The sequence below is a fragment of the Ovis aries genome, chromosome 26 (genome assembly GCF_016772045.2).
Source record: "Ovis aries strain OAR_USU_Benz2616 breed Rambouillet chromosome 26, ARS-UI_Ramb_v3.0, whole genome shotgun sequence".
Taxonomy (NCBI): Eukaryota; Metazoa; Chordata; class Mammalia; order Artiodactyla; family Bovidae; genus Ovis; species Ovis aries.
This window is the reverse complement of record NC_056079.1, coordinates 25,456,591-25,480,285: the sequence shown is the minus strand read 5'-3', so window position 1 is coordinate 25,480,285 and position 23,695 is coordinate 25,456,591. Positions and strand designations below refer to the sequence as shown.

Here is a 23,695-nt window from a genome sequence, read left to right as displayed (position 1 = left end):
TTGATTAGTAATATGCCAAGATAATTTCATATATTTACAGATATATCAAAATCTCTTCTAGTTTCATTGTCCTCAGAAACTTAAAGATACCACTTAATGGTCATTTACTTGTCATTTTCATTAGACATCATTCTGTTTTACTTCATATTCTACTGAATACATCTTTCCCTGATTACTTTTGTTTTACTAAAAAGAAAAAAAAATATTTTTCTTGGGAACATAATGAAATCTAAATTAATTCAACAGCTGCTGAAATTTCACCTGAAATTTTAGACAGCCACAAATTCACAAAAGGAAAAGGTAAACACATTAGCTTTTATATTTAACTAGTATACAATAAAAATTAAAAGAGCTATTTTGGGAAAGTTGATGCAAGTAGAAAAACTGATTAAAGTCCTGTCATCAACATTTTTATTTAGTTTAGTATTTGTTAGAATATAAATACATAACAATATGTTCTTTCTTATCATGGGTAGTCTTTTACATAACTAAAATTCATGGCCAACATGTTATATAACACGCAACATAAAACAAAAAAAATCTGTAAATTATCAGAATAGGACAAGGACATCAGAAAAATAATACATTTTATATAAATTATAGAGGACAGTTACAATGAAAATCCATTACTTTCTTCTCCAATTTTACAAGATAAAGTCAGCAGGTGTTTTGTGGACTGTTACGAATGCACAAACATGCGGCTCTTTCAAAAGACACCAGTCAAAGAAAAAAAAAGACATTGGTCAAACGCAAATATTATCTTGATGTCATCTATTGTTCTTAGTTCTTAACTGGAGTTGAGCTTCCTTTCATGGTCTTCTTTAGATGATGGTAGTTTGGCAAGATTTTCATCAGGAAATCCAGCTGTAGTGTCTGGGGCTGAAAAGATAAGAGAATTAAGACCTGGCTAGCAGAAAGCAAAGTTAAGAGCATCAAGTAGAAATGATTATCACTACGTCATGGAATTACAGGTGATTTTCACTGATCTCTCTTTTTTGGACTGAGGCATGCCGAATCTTAGTTCCCTGACCAGGGATTTGAATCTGTGCCCCCTGCACTGGATCCCATTCACCGACTTAATTTTGCTCCCCTGCTTTTTCAATTTACAATGAACATACATTGAGTTTGGTAATAAGAAAAAGCCAAAAACTTTTGCATATAAAAATGCATGTTTATCAGTTTTCAACCTTGCTTTTTGTAGATTTCACCTTGGCCTCTAAGAAGTGAGTTTCAATTATAGTAGACAGTATGAGTACACTGCTTTGTGCATGACAGAGCACACAGGTATGATACGCATCTGATCTTCACTCTTCAGATCACAGCCTTGCTCACACTTGGCCTCACTGTAAAATTCACCTGGGGTACTTTGCCCTGACCACTTTGTTTCAAAATGTCTGGGGATCATTTCTAATAAGGACCTCTATGTGATCCTTATAATTGGTAAAACATGGAAAACAGTGTTGCATACATACCATTACGTATTAAACTTCAGATATTCTTGCTCACTTAATTCTAATCTCCCTTAACCCAACTCCAGCTTCATCTCTCCCTCTTCAATCATTTTGCTGTTATGCAGAAAGATAGTGAAAAAATACTAGATTTGTTCTTATTTCTTTTTTGGTCCAAAGAATAGTAATACTTGCTTATAATAATAAAAGCCAAAGATGACAGAATTAGAATAACCCAGAAAGAACTGGCATTTTAATTTCTGATAAAATATGGCTAAGAATCAAAAGTGCTAAATGTCTTGCAAACATTTTCTTTGGGAGAGGGGAAGGAGGCTGCATAACTAAGGAAATATACTGAGTGTGCCAAGCAGTAAGGTTAAAACGTCAATCAGAATGCCTTCTATCCAAAGGAAGCCCCAAATGCTCTATCAATATTTATCTCCTACTCTAACATGAAACTCCAAATGCATACTTGCCATTATTCTTGGTTATTAGGAGGGACAATTCTCATAAGCCAGGAAAATATCTAAATATACTTGCATATTCACAAGCTGCATTTATTTTCAGGCCAATTATGTCAGTAAAGTGATCAGTGGCCCCAAGTTGGGTGTATAGTAATTTGGCAGGTTCATTTCTTACCCTGGAAGGCTGGTATTTTAGGAGCAAATGAGTACAGTTCGTAAGGCTTGGAGATGCACCTTCAGTGAAAATAGGTAAGACTAGGAGAAACATCCCTGGATGATCTCTCCCCACAGCCAACGTGTCACTGTCATCTTTGGACGTATCTCTGATATTAACTTAAGGACTCAAATATCTGTTGAGTCAACAAACAAACTGTAGTTTTAGGAATGTTCCTCTGATGCTTTATTTTAATCACTTGCTTTTAAAATAACAGACTCGCTGCCCCATTAAAACATTTACGTGGTATTTTGGGAAAATTAGCAGCCCTAGAAAGGACGCTACCGACTAGAGAGGTTCTAGTACCTGAGGCCGTTCAGTCTGCACCCGACGAAGGCAGTCTCCGCCATAGATCACTGTGTTCTCAGGGATGACTTCAAACGTGTTCAGGTTGCAACAGGCCCCGATGATACAACCACTTGTCAGTATTACGTTCCTGCCTACATACGCTGCAGGAAAGACACACAGAGAACGACTACATAAGACAGCGACTAGAACACTGTTTCCTTCCTAAGACAATGCAAGCATAAAAATACAAACTGTCCTTCCCTAAGAAACATAGTAAAAGTGCTTCAGTCCAGAGTATGTACAGCAGAGAGGCATGAACCAGGCTAGTATTAAGTGGATCCAAAACAGAGCTCTGCTATGATCTGTGTGACCTGTAAACACTCTCAGCGAGTTTATCTCTCAAATAGAGCCCATCCTACTTCACAAATAAGGAATAAATGAGATAATAAATGTCGAGTGTCAAGCACAGGTCTGACACACGGTAAGTACAGAATAAATAGAAAATGACAGTGATACTCATCATCATCATCATAACTGGTAATCCAAATTAAATAAAAACTATTAAGTAGGTTAACAAAAAGTCTAATTAGTTTTAGAAAGCTCTTATTTCATGCCATCCAAGACTAAGAAAAGAAAGGCACTATTCTAAAGAGGTCTTGGCCAGTGCAAGTTCATTGTATGAAGCAGGGCACTCAAAGCCGGTAGGGAGAGAGGTGGGTGGGGGGTTCCGAATGGGGGGACACATGGGCACCCATGGCTGATTCATGGCGATGAATGGCAAAAAGCACCACAGTGTTGTAAAGTAATTATCCTCTAATTAAAATGAATTAATTAAAAAAAAATAAAGAGGTCTTGGGCTTCCCTGGTGGCTCAGTGGTAAAGAATCTACCTGCCAATACAGGAGACATGAGTTCTGTCCCTAATCTGGGAAGATCCCACACGCTGCAAAACAGCTAAGCCCTCGCTCCACAACAAGAGCCCAGGGGCTGCAACTGCTGAGCCCACGCGCCCTAGAGCCTGTGCCCCAACAAGAGAAGTCACTGCAATGAGCAGCCCTTGAAGCAACAAAGACCCAGCACAGTCAAAAATAAATAAAAATTTTAAAAATGAATAAAATGACTGTATTTGTCCTCTTAAATAGATAACATTATTTAGAAAAATAGACAAGTCTTATCGTTCCAGCTCTTTCCGGACAAGCTCTTGGAGTCACTTCCCAGCAGTGGTGGCAACTCAGGAGACCCCTTGCCTAGCCCCTCCTATGAAAAGTAGCTTACATTTGTTTCTAATGGGCTAGGGGAAAGCAGTCCTGAAATTAAAGAAAGTAAACTAGTAGAGAAACTGGGGTTTTTTCCTTTAATTCAACAACATGAATCAACTAAATTACCATTGACACTAGTTTTTAGTAGAAATCTTTTTCAAATCTTTCACCTGAAAGTTTAACTCAATCCTGATTTAAACATACACAGCTAGAATTTAATTTAGTGGATGATTAGATTAGGTTCCTTAAAGGCGAAGAATTCGTCTCTTGGCTATGCTAGCCCGCTTCCAACCATGCCTGCAGTCCTTCCAAGCACATGGCTTCGTCGAGGTTTGCACTTAGGCTGTTCTCCAGAATACCACAGACAGAAAGGAGGTGATCACTTCTCACGATACAGTTTCAAATGTAGCTTACCTTTTGACTCGATAACATTATTATCGCCTATTTTCATGGCTTGGCAATCTGTAAGCCAGAGTTAAGTACACATTGTGAACATGTTCATCTTTTTCTTTCTGATTCACTCTCCTTGTCCTGCAGCGGGGCGGACAGAGGTCTGAGAGGGCCCCGCAGGCCGGGCTGACCAGAACTCCCTGCCCAGGGCAGTAGGCAAGTAAAGTTTAATTCTTTAAACAGAAATATCTCGAAGTACAAATAAACACCTTCTGTATTTTTAAAGAAATGAGCACCTTATACCCCAATTTTATGAGTATTTTCATAATTGTTTTAAGAAACATATTTTCATAATTGTTTAAGAAAATTAAAACTGTCTAACACCCAATCACGTAAGGGTAGCACTGTTAACAGCTTGACATTATCTTTATGTAGATATATCATTCCCTGTATATAACTGGATATCAAACTGTATAAAATAAAACTCTATAACCTTTTGTAGCTTACTTTATTCAGTTCACCTACCTTTGCAAGCCTTATTCCATACCATCAGAATCTTTAAAAACATAATTTTAAGTGACTCCTTAATGGTTCTAATGGTCTACCTTATAACTGACACTTAATTCACTTAAATATTTTGCTATTGTTAAACCTTTAGCTTTTTCCTTGAAGTATTAATAGTTTCTCTTATAAAGTAATGTTTTATTCACACTATGAAAAGATTTCACTCACATTATGAAAAGATTTTACTCTTTTTAGAGCATGAAATCAGCAAAGGCACTGGTAAACATCAAAAGAATCAGGAGAAAAACATCAAAGAATGAAATAGTTCCAGCCCATCCACCATTTCCTTGTATCAGACAGGAACACACTGTCAACCTTTTAAAACTATACAGAAATCACAAATGGGCAGAGCTGTGGTTCTTAAATCAGGAGTGAAGCCAAGATTACTCTGCTCCACGTCCACTGCCACTCAGCCACCACCTGCTGACAAGACGGGTAACACGAGCAGACGGCTCCTACAGGCAGTGCGTGAGCACGTGTGCACACTGAAAACAGCGGGCTTCCTTCACTCTCTGAAGGTACTCAGTCAAAGAGAGGGGAGAATTTGTTTTGATATACTACAAATAAGTCTTTTCAAGAGATAGATGGCCTAGTCCTAAAAATATAATTCATACATTTATTTATATATATACATAATATGTCACATATATAATTAAATGATCTATTATATATAAAGTATGTGTGTGTGTGTATATACACATACATACATATAAAGTATTTGATAGATAAGTTATGACAATTTCTACAGAGGAGATTGGGTACTGAAAGACAGTTGGGAATGATTTCTCTTAAATTACTGCAAAGGATACAACAGCCAACTTCAAACACATTATTGGTGCCAATGATCATAGGTTTGGGTTCTGGATCTTCAGCATCAGGAGTGATATTATCAGGGTGACTATAAAAAGAAGAGAGAAATTATCAAAAAGTCAATAATGCAATAAGCAATTCTCCTGTTACAGAATTTGGGTTCATTCTCTCAACTGTACCTCTATCAAGCTTGATATATGTAATGATGTGAAATAATTTCTTAATCAAAGTGAATTATTTATCCTCTATGCTGGAGAAGACTTGATTCTGAATTGAAACAGAACTACTGAAATGTAAAGAAATCACAGGTGTGTATAGAAAGTCAGTCTCCCTTTGTTTATTTTTTAAACTCAAAGCCCAGGGGACCTTTCCCAGGACAAGGCAGAAAAGAAGCTGGCTGGGACTTCCAGCTTGTTAAATTGGAATCAAAATCATGCCTAACTTGAAAATTTTCCATTCCTAATAACCATTCAAGATTGTGAAATGTAAACAGATTTTCATGTAAAATAATCATTTTATGCTGTTACGTGGTTAGCTGAAACATTTGTAACAAAAAAAATGTTTGCAGTCTAAGAGAAGGAAGCCATTTAAAAATGGTGCTTTATCTCTGACAGCTGAGTTACTGCAGAATATAGCTGTTGTTAACTGACTTACAGTAAAGGTGCCAAAATGCATTTTAAAAAGAAACTGCTTAATATAGTAAGAAACTTCCAAAGCCTAAGTAAGCATTAAGACAAATCAATCTCTTTATCACAGTTAAATATTTTCCCAAGGTCTTTACTACAAATTCCATACACTGTTGCTATAAATTAGGTATAAGCTTGAATTTCCTGCCAAAATTTTATCTAGCTTTACAGATGCTTGTAAAAATTTCATAGGTATTACAGTCTAGTTCACTAAGAGCATACATGTTCTAATAGCTTATAATTTTTTTTAATCTTTAAAGTTGAAAAATTGCCTCTAGGACCTCCAGTTTTTCAAATATAATTCTGAGTGTTATCCCCATAAGGCACACAAAAATATACATCAGACTGAAGTTCACATGTTCTGGTATGAGTAATAACGCAGTCAGAATCAAGCCATCCCGTCAGAAGACAATTCGAGGCTGGGAGCACAGCACAGGGCCACTGGGGATGTCCTCAGGAGACGCCTCCTTAAGGGACAGAAGAGGCTGGCACATGGAAGGGACCCAGAGTCAGAGACTCTAGTCATCCACCTATGAGCTGCTTCACCCTGGACACTCTCTACCCCTCTGGTCTGTAGCATCCTCACTTACTAACTACGTGTGTTGAAAAAGATCCTTAGTGTCTTCCTGGTTCTCAGACAGTGGGCCTTCCGGATGTCAGCTGTAAAAGGTCCCTAGAGATGGCTGACACGAACGGAGACTCTCTCTGCGGCAGCTCGCTCAGAGCAGGTGTAAGGGTGCTACTCACGCATTTATGATGAGCGCCTGTTCCTCTATTAGGTTGCCTTCGCCGATCACTATTGGACCGGCTTCTGCGATGATTCGTGCTTTAGGGTGGATCACTGTCCTGGGTCCTGTTAAACAGATGGAAAAGAAATTACTTGTGGAGGCCGAGCTTGCAAGGAGGCTCTTGGGAGGAACGTTTCCTAAAGCAGGTACCAGGTACCCCACGGGGCACGTTACAAAGGTTATCACTGTAATTTGGGCCAAATCTCCAGCCCAGCAGAGGGAAGACAGCACAGGGCTTTGGAGCTGGACAGTCGGGCTCACCCTCTGTTGTGAAGTCTCTGTAATCTCAGTGGTGAAATGGGGGTGGTGATAATACCAGTCCTTCAGGGTTGTTGTAAGAATTAGATGAAACACTGTTTGTAGGCAATGATTTTTTGGCACAGAGTTGGCAATAAAAATTAATTCCTTTTCTTCTCTTCCCTCCTAAAGGTGAGGCTCTCATTGCTTACAACACTGGTACTTGCTTATGCTGGAACCACATAACACTTTCTCATGCTGGTGTATTACAGGATTAGTCCTTTTATTGAGGGAACATGATGAAATACGGGTGGAATGAGAGTTAGAAAGCATGGAGACTCACCTGACCTTTGTTACTCTGTTACTATCCTTATTATAAGCCTACTCAGTGGAAGAAGGCAGAGCCCTTGATGTCTGGTCGAGGATATGATTTTAACCAGTTGAAAAGGATAAGGGAGGCAGAGGAAGGAGCCAAGCGTGGTTACTGGACTCTGGCAGTGGGAGAGCTGAGGCAGTGACTCCAGCCTCACACTGAGGGGCAGGAAGGCCCCTCATCGCATCCCTTCACCACGGGGTGGAGGAGGCCCTGCACCGCCTAAACAAGGCCGTCGGTTCCGGACTGTACCATTCCCTTCCTCCACTCAATTGACCCAAAGGCCTAGCATTTGGCTGACAGTGAAGCCACTGATGAGAAAACATCACCTCACTGCAGGCACTCCCTCCCAACCTGCCCCACCAACCCAGATCAAGGCCATCCTTATCTGTAGACAACGGGACAGGAAGTTTTTGCTTTGCACAGGACGCAGCTGACTCCAACAGCAGGAGTGGGCAGAAGCAGTGACACGAGGTAGGGAGGGAGGCAGGAAGACGACGCTGCCCGTCAAACTCAGCGCTCAACTGCTTCAGTCAGCCGGACTAATCAACTCAATTTACTCAACAATCACCATCTGCTGGTGACATGCAAGACGCAGGGCTGCATGTTACAGGGAAACAAAAAGGAATGGGTGCTATTTTTGCCCTCTGGAGCTTTGTCTTGAAAATCAGGAAGACTTAACAGGCTCACTCAAAAATGTATTAAAATAAATAAGGAGGTGTTCCTGGTGCCCAGAGAATTGGAAAGAATCTCAGGACAGCTTATTTTTTCCCCTAACAATGAAGAGCTGGGGACTGATACAGAGGGTGGGGCCCAACATGGGGTGCGGGGTCAGGGGACACACAGAGGGTGGCTTTGTTATTCGTGTCACTTCTGGCTCCCTAAAGTAAAACTTTCCTGGCAAATGCTCCTGCTTAGGATAGGAGATTTCAGAATAGAAGATGGGGGTTACTCAGATCCCTGGGAAACTTCTCAAGGTGGCCATGACTGTGACCACGGGTGCCTTTTTCCTTTGGTTAAAAAATATACACACAAATTATAAACATACACACACACACATAATTAATAATATACACATACATATAATCATAAACAAACACACATACACATAATTATAAACACACACACATAATTACAAATATATACACAAACACACACACAATTATAAACACACACATACATATAATTATAAACATACACACATACATATAATTATAAACACACACACACAAATATACACATATACACATAAACATACACATATACATAAACATAAAAGGAATACCTGCTCACCCCCCCAAAATCAAAGTCAAAAGTGAAAGATCCTCTCTCCTTCTGCTGATCTCATTCCCTGGAGGTAACTATTCTTAAAAGTTTGGAGTATTACTCCAGATTTAACTACTAGTGTATATTTAAAATCTGTAAGTATGACTGTATGTAAAATCTATTTCACTAGAAAGTCAGAAGATAAGCTCAGCTTGAAGGAGAAGAGTCTGAATCTCACACTAAAATATGAACTTCAAAATCTAAGGATGGCACTCATTCTGCAACTTGCTTTTTCACCTAAAAAGTGATGGTGATTTTTTTTCCACATAAATTGTTGAATATTATTTCACATTAATATACCATGACTTATTTAACCAACCCCTTAATAACAGGCATTTAGAAGAATTACCACTTCTGGGGAGAGGTGCTAAAACAATGCTGAAACAAGCACTGGATTCCTCTGAAATGAGAAATTTCTTATAGGTCCTTCCAGCTGTGTGAAGCAATGTAAAGCTGTGGTTTGCACAATACCAGATTTACATTTTATGTCAAGATATTCTGTGATAAAGGGACATGATCTTTCTATTTTCGGTTCTTTATAATTAAAGCCCCAGCCAGCAACCACACCCCTTGTCTAGAAAGGCCAGGCTCTGGCCTTTATCACTTAAAGGCTGTGTGCTTAGCCTCTCAAATGCCTCCGTTTTCTCATCTATAAAAAGATGAAGTCTATGATAGCCTATCTCACCAGGCTGAAGTGTGGATTATATTTGGAAAGGAGAGCATGGGGTCTGGCCCACAGTTCTTCAAAATGGGAGGTTCATCACTGACACTAAGAGCTAAGAACTTTGTCACAGTAAACAAAACAGCTCTTTCTGGTCTGAGAAACAGAAGAAAAGGGACTGCTTTATTCCCCTGATACTCAGGTAACAGGGTGAAACCTCCTTTTAAACAGGGAAGAAATTCTTCACCTTACTGTAAGACAGTGAAACAGATTAATAAAAATGTTCCATACTGGCGTTAAAAATCTGACAGGAGGGAGAGGTCGTCCTGGCTGTAATGACCGAAAGCAGATCCTCTACCGCAGCTAGACTCGTACCCAGGGGCACGAGGTATTCTGCTGGTCCTCAGGCTGCAGCTTTTGACAACAAGCAGTCTTGCAAAAAGCTACTTGAGAAAGGCTGATAAGACAAAGGTTATACCAGGACCTATGCTTCTTTAAAAGCTCCTCTAAAGTACAGGTTTGAAAACAACTGGTATTTTCATTTTTTCCCTTTTAAAAATAATGTTGGCGCTGTGTTAGCCAGGTATTTTATTATTATTATTTCTTATCATTCTTAACAAGAGTGTTAGTAAATAACTGGAAAACTGGTTCTAAGTCTCAGGCCCCTCCCTGGGATAGAAAGCATTACAGGAACCAGTGAGCAGATTCCATGAGACCTGTTTAAGACAACACCTCCACCTGGTGGTCACACTGCCAAACTACAAGTCCTGGAGTTCTGAAGTGACTTGAAAGGCGAAACTGTTGTTCAGTCCCTAAGGCGTGTCCAACTCTTAGTGACCCCATGCACTGCAGGATGCCACATTCCTCTGTCCTTTGCTATCTTCTGGAGTTTGCTCAAACTCATACCCATTGAGTCGGTGATGCCATCTAACCATCACATCCTCTGCCACTCCCTTATCCTTTTGCCTTCAATCTTTCCCAGCATCACCGTCTTTTCCAACGAGTCAGCTTTTCTCATCAGGTGGTCAAAGTATTAGAGCTTCAGCCTCAGCATCAGTCCTCCAATGAATATTCAGGGTTGATTTCCTTTAGGATTGACAGGTTTGATCTCCTTGCTGTCCAAGGGACTCTCAAGAGTCTTCTCGAGCACCACAGTTCAAAAGCATCAAATCTTCAGCACTCAGCCTTATGGTCCAACTCACATCTGTATGCCTACTGGAAAAACCATAGCTTTGACTCTATGGACCTTTGTCAGCAAAGTGATGTCTCTGATTCTTAATACACTGTCTAGGTTTATCATAGCTTTTCTTCCAAGGAGCAAGCGTCTTTTAATTTCATGGCTGCAGTCACCGTCTGCACTGATTTTGGAGCCCAAAGAAATAAAATCTGTCATGGCTTCCACTTTCTCCCCTTCTATTTACCATGAAGTGATGGGACCAGATGCCGTGATCTTAGTTTTTCTAATGTTAAGTTTCAAGCCAGCTTTTCCACTCTCCTCTTCCACTCTCCAACAACAGGCTCTCTCCTCCTCACTTTCTGCCAATAGAGTGGTATCGTCTACATCTCTGAGGTTGCTGATATTTCTCCCAGCAAACCTGATTCCAGCTTGTGCTTTATGCAGAATGGCATTTTGCATGATGTACTCTGCATAGAAGTTAAATAAGCGGGGTGACAATATACGGCCTTGACGCACTCCTTTCCCAATGTCGAGCCAGTCTGTTGTTCCATGTCCGGTTCTAGCTGTTGCTTCCTGACCCACATACAGGTTTCTCAGGAGACATGTAAGGTGATTTGGTCTCCTGTCTCTTTAGAATTTTCCACAGTTTGTTGTGATCCACATGGTCCGAGGCTTTAGCATAGTCAATGAAGCAGAAGTAGATATTTTTCTGGAACTCCCTTGCTTTCTTCATGAGCCAACGAACGCTGGCAATGTGATCTACTCTGAGTTGTGAAGAAACAGCAAGGTCATGGGTGACAAACTAAATACCTCCCCTTAAGCTCTTGAAGGGCTTTTTGGGGCAGAGACTAGAGAGGTGAGTTTTTAAACATGAACTGCAGTATACGTGACTGCTAAGACTTAAGTTTGGTGAACTTCTTAAAGGAAACGTCTGACAAGGTGCTTTGTCTCTGCACAGTGCTGGAGGCTGGTCCCAGAAAGCCTGATAGCCCAGCGCTAGTGCAAGACGCGGGCAGCAACCGCACGCTGAAATGTGAGCACAGTCTGCTCCACACTGTTCTGCGTGCAAGTGGCACTTTCACCTAGGATGGGTCTGAATTCAAACCAAGTTGAAGGGTCTTGGGGTTAAAATGCTTTAAAAATAAAAATCTGTCACCATGGAAAGTTTTTGTTAAAAGGCTGTCGTGAACTTTCTTGGAGCTCTTTCTGGCAGGGTAGTTTGTGTATTTTCTTACCAAATGTGCTGAAACCCTATTTGGCTTATCTCCTTGTTTGGATAAATGTGTCTAGGGTTGGAGCTGCCTTACTGGCTGATGAATTATTTTTCTAAATGGTTGGCTGGGCTTGACGCAACCTAGCCAGAAAGACATTCCTTGCATCATATTTCCATTCCCTTCAGTTAGTAAAGGGTATTTTTCCTGTCTATCTTTGCCACAGAAAGCAACCTTTGTGGACATTTTCATATGTCAATAAATAGTTCCAAAAGCCACAAGGTCTCTTGAAAATGAAAACAATTCCTTTAACCTATAAGATGAAGTACTTTTAACAACTGTTTTATATTCGATGCATTTCTCAAGTCAAAGCCACTGTTTTGCCTTATTAAAAAAGATTTCCATATAATGTTGTACATACGAAACTTACATAATATTATAAACCAATGTGATCTCAATTTTAAAAAATTTCCACAATAAAGGGAAGCTTTTGATCTGTATTAAAAACTCTAATGGAAAGAACAACAACGTGGGACAAAGTGCTTCCATCACAAAGCTGTGTCACTGTAGGCGCTCTGCCTTCACACCAGGAGTCCCCAAGTGTTGCCCTAACCCCAGGAGTCTGCTTCCAAGCGGTAACAGGACTGCAGGACTGTGCACAGACAGACCTTTCTAAGATGGGTTCCAGCTTTTAAGACAATTTTCAGAAAATAATGCAAAACCCATGCATCAAGGCAGTCTAATTAAAAGCAGACTTAAAAAAGAAAAAGCAGGCTTGATAGTATAAGATGAAAGCTTATTTACCCAAATTATAATTAACAGGAGAACTGTTATTTTTCCCAAGGTTTGTTTCCTAACAGACTCTAATGAAAGGGATCAGGTTCTGTCAGCGCCACAGACATAGGGTTTCTGGTTAAGGACTACACTTCAAAGCTTCAGACTAGTTTCTTTGATAAACCAAATACTTGATTTTCTAGGAAAACAGAAAACTTTAATGTTCTACTAACTGAAACATAGCAAGGCAAAACTGATGAGGGGATGGAAAGCTATGTAAAACATCGTGACATCTCCATATCTATACTGTAACAGGAGAAGACTTACATTAGTTATTCTGATAAATTAAGCAAAAACAAAACCAGCCACAAGCTGAAAAACAATAGCCCATCGACAAAGGAATGGATAAAGAGGATGGGATACATATACGCAATGGAATATTACTCAGCCATCATAACAAATGAAATAACGCCATCTGCAGCAACAGGGATGGACCCAGAGATGATCGTACTATGTGAAGGAAGTCAGAGAGAGACAAATATCACATAATGTGATACGTGGAATCTAAAAAAATGAACCTATTTATGAAACAGAAATGGAGTCACAGATATAGAAAACAAACAGGGTCACCAGGGAGGAAGAGAGGGAGGGATACATTGGGAGATTAGGATTGACATATACACACAACCATATATAAAATAGATAACTAGTAAGGACCTACTGTATAGCTCAGGAAAACTACTCAGTACTCTGTAATGACCTATATGAGAGAAGACTTTAAAAAACGGTGGGTATATGTACATGTGTGACTGATTCACTTTGCTGTACAGCAGAAACTAACAACACACACTATAAATCAACTGTACATCAGTAAAATTTTTTAATAAATAAAAAAATAAAAGTTTCCCTAAGAAAATTCCACACCCCTCCCCCAAAATAGAAGGAAAAAGAAAACACGGTAGGGAGAGTGAGTTTTAATCAGGTAACTTATCTCTGCTCTCTGCTTTAACTGTATTATCTACCAAGAGCTTTTTTTAATCTGAGATATTACATCAGAAAAAGGAATTAACAGTACAAAAAAATTGGAGATTATTTTACACCAATTACAAAAGTGATAGAAATGACTAAGTATCAGTTCTGGAAATTTTCCATATTTATATATACAATTAAGAATCAGAAACAGGCACAATGAAAATGAGATAAGAAATATGGAGCATGGAATACTGGGTAACTGTATCACTCTGAATCTTTTCCTTAGTTTTGAAAATTGAGGTGTTTCTGTAAAGTGAGAACATTTTCTGGTTTTAAAAACCTGGGTCAAAAATAAACCCAACAAAATATTAACTTAGATCCATTCAATGATGAGATTATAATCACTAGTTTAAAAAAAAAATTATTATCATTTCTTATGCTACAATCCATCACTGAAAACCTGTGTTGAACAATCATTTTATGTTTTAACCACCAGAGCGGTGCATGATCAGCCGGTGATCAGCTTATATGGAAAGCAGATTTAAATACCACATTTCTTTACATAATTTCAACGTTCAAGGAAGGCAGGAGGATAAGAGGGATAAAGAAGAGGGAAGAGCACCAAGACATGAAAGACAGGGAGAACAGGAAAGTGAGTGCTGATTCCTGAAACCCCCAGGCCCCAGTCCTGCGCAGCGGTCCAGCTCTCCTTGGCACAGGATAAAGACTTTACTGCTCTTCTAGGGAAGCTTCTGCAAGGACAGGACCTGTTATTTCAAATCTGAAACACACACACAAACATATATGTATACTTGTGTGTACACTTATGCCTGTAGAGATATCCGTACCATCTATGCATCTACTTCACAGTAGATACTGAACACATTGTTTAAAGTAGGGAAGAAGTAGAAATGAGAGGGAAATATCATTATTTTAGTCTTACTTTCCTTCTAATTATAGAATACCCTGCAAATTAACATTAGGTGTTATCCCTTCAATCATGATGAAAACCACAAAAATACTAGAATAAAAATGCAGAGGAAATGTGGCTAATTTCTCCTCATAAAAAGTTTGCAAGTGGTTTAAAAGTTAACAAAGTTAATACAGGACTGAAAAGAAACACAGTTGCCTTCTAAACTTTGAAATTCTGTCAATTTAAAATAATTAATTAGATCCAACCTGGGCAAAGCCCTAATTATGCTTCATAATACTGGCACAACCATAACTAGTTTTATAAGACATGATCCTGAAGTGGCTGGAGGCTTAGACTAACTAAAATTACAGAAAATTTTTTTTTCTTTTGCAGTTACTGTTAGTGTAGGGGAACAAGGCACATTTTCTCTCTGAAAGTGTACTTAAGTTTCCTGAGAGCTCTACTCTGGTAACACCCAGTGGCTAGTAAACATGTGCCCACATTAATAAAGATACCAGGGCACCATGTCCAGTGAAAACGTATGGAAAAGATCTAGTGGCTAAAATGTGCATTTGGGGGAACTCAATCATGTTCACATACGCAAGCTGTTGTTTAGTCGCTAAGTCGTGTCCAACTCTTTTGTGACCCTACAGACTGCAGCCCACCAGGCTCCTCTGTTCCTGGATTTCCCAGGCAAGAATAAAAAAGGGTTGCCATTTCCTTCTCCAGGGGATCTTCCCCACCCAGGGGTTGAACCCATATCTCCTGCATTGCAGGCAGATTCTTTACCACTGAGCCACCAGGGAAGCCCACGGTCCACATATTAAATTTTTCATTTCATTTAAACACTGGACTTAACCTCTAAAGCAAGGCTACACTGATTTCACAGTGCAGCTAGCCAACATTTATTGAGTGCTTACTACATGTCATGTATTGGGCCATGACTTTCATAAATATTCTCTTATTTAATCCTTTAAAAAGCTTTGAGGAAGGCACTCTTATTTTGCATGTGACAAAAGCTGCTGCCGCTGAATGTCCATTCTTCCCTTTTTCTATGTAAGAGAATCCAATATGGGGGCTACAATGTGTCCAGTTCAGAATACATCTCCCTGCATTCTCTGTAGCTAGATGTGTCCTTGAGACCAAGCCCAGGACAGAGAGTGCTGTGGAAGTTTCAGGAAGACCACTTAAGGGGAGCAGACTCCACTGGGAGTGCACGCTTTCGTCTCCACGCCTCTCCTTTCTTACCCAGGACACTCTTGGTGCTCCAACCATCACGTCCTGGCCTGTGGTATGTGATATGCCTGAGGTGATCCAGCAGATAAAGAGCAAGGATTCTAACCCCAAGTCCATCAGACTCTGTGCTTTACACTCTTAGAAGAATGTGAGCTCTGCTATATTCACTGCTGGGTCCAGAGTGCAAGCACAGGTGTGAGCATAGGGCCAGGCACATAGTAGGTACACAGCCGATGTCTCTCAAATAAATCACCTTATTATACTGCCTTGTTAGTTTATCAGATGGGAGTTTAAACATAGACTCCATCACACTAAATTATTTGAGAAACATTAAACACTTAGAGAAATACATTGCTTTGTCAATAAAATTAGGAGTCAAACATAGAAAATAATACCTAACGAACTGTAAAGCATTGAAATAAACTAAATGACACCAATTCTTGAGAGACAACACTAATAGGATATTCCCTTACCTATAGTGACATCACCTCTGATTTCACTCTCTACACACACCACTGCTCCAGGTGCGATCTTCACACTGCAGGAAGAAAAAAGTGACATGCGTCACGGGTAAGGTTTAAAAATATTGTTAGAGGAGCTATCCTGGCACTGCAATGATAGAAAGGTTAAAACAAATTGATGGAAAAATGAAAAGTAAACTGTCAGGTGTAATATATTATAAACTTCTCAGGTGATACACCATCCATCAGGCTAAAATCATTTACCATGTGTTCTTAAAATGCTTGAGAGGAAAAAGAGGCATTGGACTCTTTTAATACCAACATTATTTTTCAATAGCAAAAAGCTCAAAACAACCTAGGTATTCATTAGTAGGGACCTGGTTAATACATTATGGTATAGTATGAACTAATATACAGCATAAAAAAGAAGGAATAATCCTGTGTGTAAAGCGTCAGGATGATCTCCAAGCTACATTGCTAAGTCAAAAAAATCAAAACCAGGGACTAGAATCAGATGCTCTAGCAAACAAGGACAGAGGGGAACATTAGGGTAATTGCTGTGCATCAGTCTTAGAGAGCAAAGACAGAGGACTTCAAAGGGAAGATTTCTAGGAAAAAAGAAAAAAAACTGAAAGATTATGTGATGAGCACTTGGGGAAAAAGTTAGGAGGCATCTGACATCTGTTGGAAGATTTGAAAAACATCAGTACATAGAAGAGTAAGAAAATGAAAAATGGAAGTTATTTGGTTAAATTTTAGATGAAGTCAGTTTGAGGTACCCATGGAGAAGACCCAGTATATCTAGATCTGGGCCTATGAGAGAGCGCTAGACCAGAAATACAGCTGAGAGTCATCAGAGCAAACTCTTTAACATGTTTCTCCATCATTCATATTCCAGAATCCACCCAAATATCCCCTAATATAATAAATGCAGAGTAACACCAAAAATAAATATTAAAAAAAAGTCACCACTTTCATACTGATGTGGAAAACTTAAGAAAGACATGTATGGATTTTTCTTCTATAAATTTAAGATAACAAATCTTCCTATCACAAAGTATTTTTAAAGCTCTAAGTAAAAAGAATATCCATCAGAATTTCCCTGGTGGTCCAGTGGCTAAGAATCTGGCTGCCAATGCAAGGGACATGGGTTCAAATCCTGGTCCAGGAAGATTCCATATAGTTATTGTTCAGTCATTAAGTTGTGTCCAACTCTTTGACCCCATAGACTGCAGCATGCCAGGCTTCCCTGTCCTTCACTATCTCCCATAGTTTGCTCAAACACATATCCACTGAGTCACTGACGCTATCCAACCATCTCATCCTCTGCTGCCCCCTTCTCTTCTTGTCCTCTTTGCCAATGAGTCAGTTCTTTGCCTCAGGTGGCCAAAGTACTGGAGCTTCAGCTTCAGCATCAGTCCCCCAATGAATATTCAGGGTTCCTTTAGGATTGACTGGTTTTTGATCTCCTTGGGGTCCAAGGGACTCTGAAGAGTCTTCTCCAGCACCACAGTTTGAAAACATCAATTCTTTGGTGCTCAGCCTTCCTTATGGTCCAACTCCCACATCCATACATGACTACTGGAAAAAACCGTAGCCTTGGCTATACAGATATTTGTTGACAAAGTGGTATCTCTGATTTTTAATATGCTGTCTAGGTTTGTCATAGTTTTCCTTCCAAGGAGCAAGCATCTCTGAAATTAAAAGGTTCCACATGCCATGGGGCAGTTAAGCCTGTGCACCACAACCACCCAGCCTAGAGCCGATGCCCTGCAACAAGAGAAGCCGCCGCAATGAGAAGCCCGCACATCGCAGCTAGAGAGTAGTCCCCATTCATTGCTACTAGAGAAAGTCCCCACACAGCAATGAAGACCCAGAATAGCCAAAAATAAGTAAGTTTAAAAAAATACACTGATAAAATAAGAAACTTATAATCCTTAAGTCTATCTTTAAGAAATGTCCAGAGGAGACACAGCTACGTCTGTCTCCATCATTTTGACTGACTCTCTACTAGGCACAAATTAATACAATTTAAAAATGATCCATCTGGGTTACTACATGTCACTTGTCTGATGAAATCACAGAAAATATATAACCTTTCTATTAAATAGGAGAAGGAAAAACTTTAGTGACATGGAGTAGAAAACAAAAAATGCTCCAAACCTCTCATTTTCTAGATGAGGAAATTGAAGCCCAGGGCCTTGAAATTTCTTGAACCAAAGTTCATTCCCAGGACATCGCTGTCCTAATATTATCGAAACACAAGTCCATGTGACTCACAGTGAGGCCAAACAATACTAAAACATCAGTTTGGAGCAGAGAAAGGTTTACTCCAGAGCCAGGCAAGGAGGTGGGTGGCTTATGCCTTAAAACCCTCAAACTCCCTGAAAGCCTTTAGCAAAGCCCTTTTCTAGGAATTGGGGTGGGGGCATGGTTAGCTGTTGCAAACATCCTGGTGTCAGATCCTTTGTTCTTGAGGTTAGTTCATGGTCAGGTAACGATGTTCTGTAAATCTCTACCAAACAAATGCTATTCTCTGTTCTGACAAGAAAGGCCCAGGTCCCAAGGCACAATTGTCACCCTCCAAAGTCCAGGTCCTGGCTAAGAGGAGGCAGATATCCATCAGATATCCATCCGTCCCCAGACCCTGCCTAGCCGTCATCGCTGAGGGAGACAGGCGCCCAGGACCCCAGTGACTCTCAGGCTCCTCAAGCCTCCCTTATGGCAGGGGCTGGGTCCTGCAGACTGCATCCTATCCGGACGCCACTGCCATTATGCTGCAGACACAGGGATGGGGGAGAGGTTCACAGCCGCTCAAGACCTGAGCCTGGCCAGTGGGAGGCCTTGGCCAGGGCTCTGAAGCCCTGCAGGACACAGCCCCCAACTGTTCCCAGGGTCTGCCTCTTATCCAACTCTCTGCCTGAGGCCTGAAGACCACCACTCTGCTGACTGAGGACCACTAACTGTCTCTCACTGACAGCTGGCGGCTTGTGGGAGGGGCTCACTGCAGCACCCACGGATGGCTGAGCAGGACCGCTAATGGCGCTCACTGACAGCTGGTTGCTTATGGCAGGAGCCCAGTAACTGCTACCTGGCTTCCCAGATGGTTTGCTGGTAAACAATCTGCCTGCCAACGCAGGAGATGCAAAAGAAGCAGGTTCAAACCCTGGGTTGAGAAGACACCCCCCCCCCACCTCCAAAAAATGGCATGGCAACCCACTCCAGTATTCTTGCCTGAAAAATTTCATAGATAGAGGAGCCTGGCGGGCTACAGTCCATGGAGTCACAAAGAGTTGGGCAACTGTTACCTGGTGAAGGGGCGGGGCTTAAAGGTGTAAAGCAGCAACAGTCCATGCTAAGGTTTGTGCTCAGCCACACTCTAAAACATGAATATCAATCATCCCTTTTTGTTAGCTGGAAGTTTCCTGGAAACAGCCTGTCACTTTGGACAGTTTTCCTGTGTCAGCTGAATGATTTTGCCCTTGAAAATGGTGATAAATCACCATTTATAAACACTTTTTCTCCAATCCTTTTAGCTTCAGGTGGGTTTGTGTGTGTAAAAAAAGCAATCTTATTAAGCTGTGGACAAATAAATAAACCCCTATAAAACAGCTCATTTTACACATGATTTCCGATCCTAGTTTTCCATTCCCTCAGCCTCCCTCTTGCTATGATTTCTTTTTTTAATGAAAAAAGCATTATCTAATATTTAACTTATACTGGGCAGGTGAGAACAGGAGAGACTCAAAAGTGCCCTGTCTTCAGTTTTATGCCCAAGGAAGATGGCCCAGGTTGTGTGCGTCAGTCAGCATATTTCTTTGTGAGACAGGAATAATAAAACTCAGGAGTGAAGGGACGGAGCCGGGAGCAGGCAGCTGAGGTAAGACTTAGCCGAAGTCCTAACTAATAAAATATCAACAGTACCCCCATCTCCACAGCACACTCCTATATACTGTGCATAATATTCCTAGCATATCTGTTCCTCTTTAGCTTATGCAAAAGATTACAATTACCTGCCTGCTGCTGCTGCTGCTAAGTCGCTTCAGTCGTGTCCGACTCTGTGCGACCCCACAGACAGCAGCCCACCAGGCTCCTCTGTCCCTGGGATTCTCCAGGCAAGAACACTGGAGTGGGTTGCCATTTCCTTCTCCAATGCATGAAAGTGAAAAGCGAAAGTGAAGTCGCTCAGTCGTGCCCGACTCTTAGCGACCCCATGGACTGCAGCCTACCAGGCTCCTCGGTCCATGGGATTTTCCAGGCAAGAGTACTGGAGTGGGGTGCCATTGCCTTCTCCAATTACCTACCTAAATGGATGAAAAACCTAAATGTTAATTTACGGCCGCCCCCAAAACAAGGCTTGTCGGTGTTCATTTTCTAAAAGAGTCAGCAGAGGGTGCTCAACTTTGCTGCTTTGGGAAACGGTTTAACTGAAGCTTGTCTTGCATCCCAGCTGTCCCTTTCCACCGACAGCGCCCAGCAGCCGAGGCCCGTCCCCACGCGTTTACCAAGCAGCTAGCTTTGGCCCAGGCGCGGGCCCCACTTTGAGTCCGTTTACACATACACGGGGCGCCCCCGACGGACAGCGAGGGTTTGGGGGACCGCGGGTGATGGGGGACACAGGACAGCTACAGGGGTTTCGAGTGCCGCGGGAAAGGGGAGGGTCCCTCCGTGTCCCAGGCGACGGGGATGCCCTGCATCCCCAGCAGGCCCGCCCGAGACAGCGCGGGCGCGCGGCGGGGGGCCAGCGAGGCCACAGAGGGACCACGAACCAGGACCTTCCCCCACCCCATTCCGCATCCTTCCCCGTCCCTCGCTACCCCCAGCCCGTCGCCTCCTCCCTCCGCGAAGGCGGAGGGCCTTAGGAACTATCTGGGCGGGGCGCCTGGATAAGACACCACCCAAGTCCCCACCACTGGCGACCAGGAGCAGATTCCACCCCTGCGGGGAGGACAGGATAGGTTCTCAGACAGCGACCCACCTCTTTTGAGTCTTCTCCGCCATGGTTTCAGCTCCTGTCTAGCTGGGTCGACACAACCGCCTGGGCACAGCGATGATCTCTGTAGGTGATTGTGGAGCCTGGTAGGACTGGGAAGGGGCGGAGCCTTGGCGCTGCTGCCTTGGGCGGGGGCGAGGCCGGCTTGCATGGGAGGTTTCAGTTCTGCGTGAACCGGCTCCAGCCAGGCGGCGGTGTTTGGCCGCAAACTGATTGTTAGTGCAGTAAAAGGATCCGTGGACTCGGGTTTAAAACAGCCATTAAGTCAGATCCAACGCAAGTCATTGTGACCTCATTAAGCCCCACTGTTCATTCTCAGTTAAGTTCCTTAAGGATCCTCCTACTAAACCTGGGCCCCTTTCCCTTTCAATGTGAGCTGGTTCTCCACCCCCCGACCCCCACCCCGTAAGTTAAGTACCCTCTACCTGATGTCTTTCTCAGGTTAATCTCTAATTCTGTCCTTCTTGCCAAGCTTCACACCTGATTATTCGAATGCCTGCTTGACCTGGATGCTGCGAGGTCTTATTGAAACCTAAAATGTCCAGAACAAAGCTTTGGTGGCACAGTGGTAAAGAATCTGCCTGCCAGTGCAGGAGTGGGTGAGTGAAAGTCGCTCAGTCCTGTCTGAATCTTTGTGACCCCGTGGACTGTAGCCTGCCAGCCTCCTCTGTCCATGGAATTCTCCAGGCCAGAATACTGGAGTAGGTAACCATTCCCTTCTTGCAGGAGGCTCCGGTTCAATCCCTGGGATGGAGAGAACCCTGGAGAAGGAAATGGTAACTCACTCCAGGACTCTTGCCTGAAAAATTCCATGGACAGAGAAGCCCTCAAGCTGCAGTCGATGGGGTCCCAAAGAGTTGGACATGTCTGGAGTACCTGAGCTCGCAGGCACTTGTCTCTAAAGAATGTAAGTTGGTCCTTTGATCTCTCTCTCAGTAAAGGAGTCCACCATTCACCCAGTTGCTCAAGACAGAAACTCAAGTCATCCTTGGTTGTCTTCACTTGTCTGTATATAATTGACCAACAACTTCTGCTGGTCCTGGGCTTCCCTTGTGGCTCAGCTGGTAAAGAATCCACCTGCAATTCGAGAGACCTGGGTTCGATCCCTGGGTTGGGAAGATCCCCTAGCGAACGGAAAGGCTAGCCACTCCAGTATCCTGGCCTGGAGAATTCCATGGACTGTATAGTCATGGGGTCACAAACAGTCGGACACGACTGAGCGACTTTTCACCTCTGCTGGTCCTACGTCTCTTACAGTTTGCATCATTTACTATCTCTAAATCTCCCTCTGTAGTCTGCGCCTTCTACCTTTGACCTCTAAAATCACATTTCCGTCCAAGCTATTCTTCTGTAGCTAAAATCATCCTTTTAAAAATCAAATTTAGTTATCTTTTACTTCTTTTTCCTTTTAAAATCCAAACTCATTTCCATTACCTATCTCTGGGCTTCATCCAGCCCCTGCCCGCTTCTCTCTTCTTTAATTTCATGTTCCTCTTCCTCTTCTTTGAAACGGAGCAGGACCCGATGAGCCTTCCCTCCATGTCCTCTGCCTGCCTTTTGTCTGTTGAAATCTGTCAAAACTTATTAATCAGAGAAATGAGAAAATGTGGAAACAAAGGGTAGCAGTCAAATCCTGATGATGTGCTCATTAAGCATAGTCAGGGAGCTTTAGTTCCTTCTCAAGGGCTATGGATAATATTCTGAGCCTCATGCTGTGAGCTGTCTTATAGACACTGAAATCCCTACCAGGTGGAAGACGCTAACTACGTGATAACCAGACAGTAGCCGTCACAAGCTGCCACAGTTCCAAGAACTGGCCTCAGAGAAATGGAAACAACTGACCCTGGAACTGAAGATTAACTGTATTTAAAACAATCAAGATGAAGCTGGTCAGACCACCAGTGACCGACTTGAAGATGATCGTAAGAGCTGACTGTGCTGTTTCTGCGTGTAGCCCCCTCCCTCAGTCTATAAAAGCTCTTGTCCCCCTGGTTGTCAGTGGACGGGGGAGTCCACCTTTGGACAGACATCTGTCCTCCCCCACCCCTGTTGCCAGCATCCGAAATAAAGCAAACTTTCCACCAACCTGGCCTGTTCATTGGCTTTTGAGTGGCGAGAACCTGGACCCCAACATTCGGTAACATAGTCACACTTTGATTCTCCAAGAAGCAAGTTTGAATTCAAACCCAAACCGCTTCCACCTGCCCTCTACCCCGACCCCTCTTCTGACTGTTTAAGTCAATGTATTAGTCAGGGTTCAGCCACAGAAACAAAAGCATTAGGAGATAATATAAGAAGAGGCTTATTGCAGGGAATGGTTAACGTGATCGTGGGGGCTGGTTAGGCAGGTAAGAAATCCGCAAGGCGCACTGCAACACTCATACATGGAGCGCAGCCACTGTCTACAGGTAGAATTTCTTCAGGGAAGCTCCAGCTCTGCCCCTAAGGCCT

General features: G+C 42.1%; 1 protein-coding gene and 1 long non-coding RNA gene across 2 annotated transcripts; one reads left to right on the top strand and one right to left on the bottom strand.

Moving 5' to 3' along the window:
* Window positions 1–388: 388 nt before the first annotated feature.
* Window positions 389–21,269, bottom strand: DCTN6 (dynactin subunit 6). The gene is made up of 7 exons (XM_004021755.5): window positions 21,230–21,269; window positions 16,264–16,328; window positions 6,870–6,975; window positions 5,436–5,524; window positions 4,087–4,134; window positions 2,433–2,575; window positions 389–879 (listed from the first exon to the last, which is right to left on the bottom strand). Exons 1-7 carry the CDS (start codon window positions 21,250–21,252, stop codon window positions 781–783), a joined length of 573 nt encoding a protein of 190 aa, XP_004021804.1. The 5' UTR covers window positions 21,253–21,269; the 3' UTR covers window positions 389–780.
* Window positions 21,169–23,329, top strand: LOC121818024 (uncharacterized). Its single transcript, XR_006058120.2, has 4 exons — window positions 21,169–21,310; window positions 21,717–21,843; window positions 21,971–22,151; window positions 22,994–23,329. It is a non-coding gene; the product is annotated as an uncharacterized LOC121818024 (long non-coding RNA).
* Window positions 23,330–23,695: the final 366 nt, after the last annotated feature.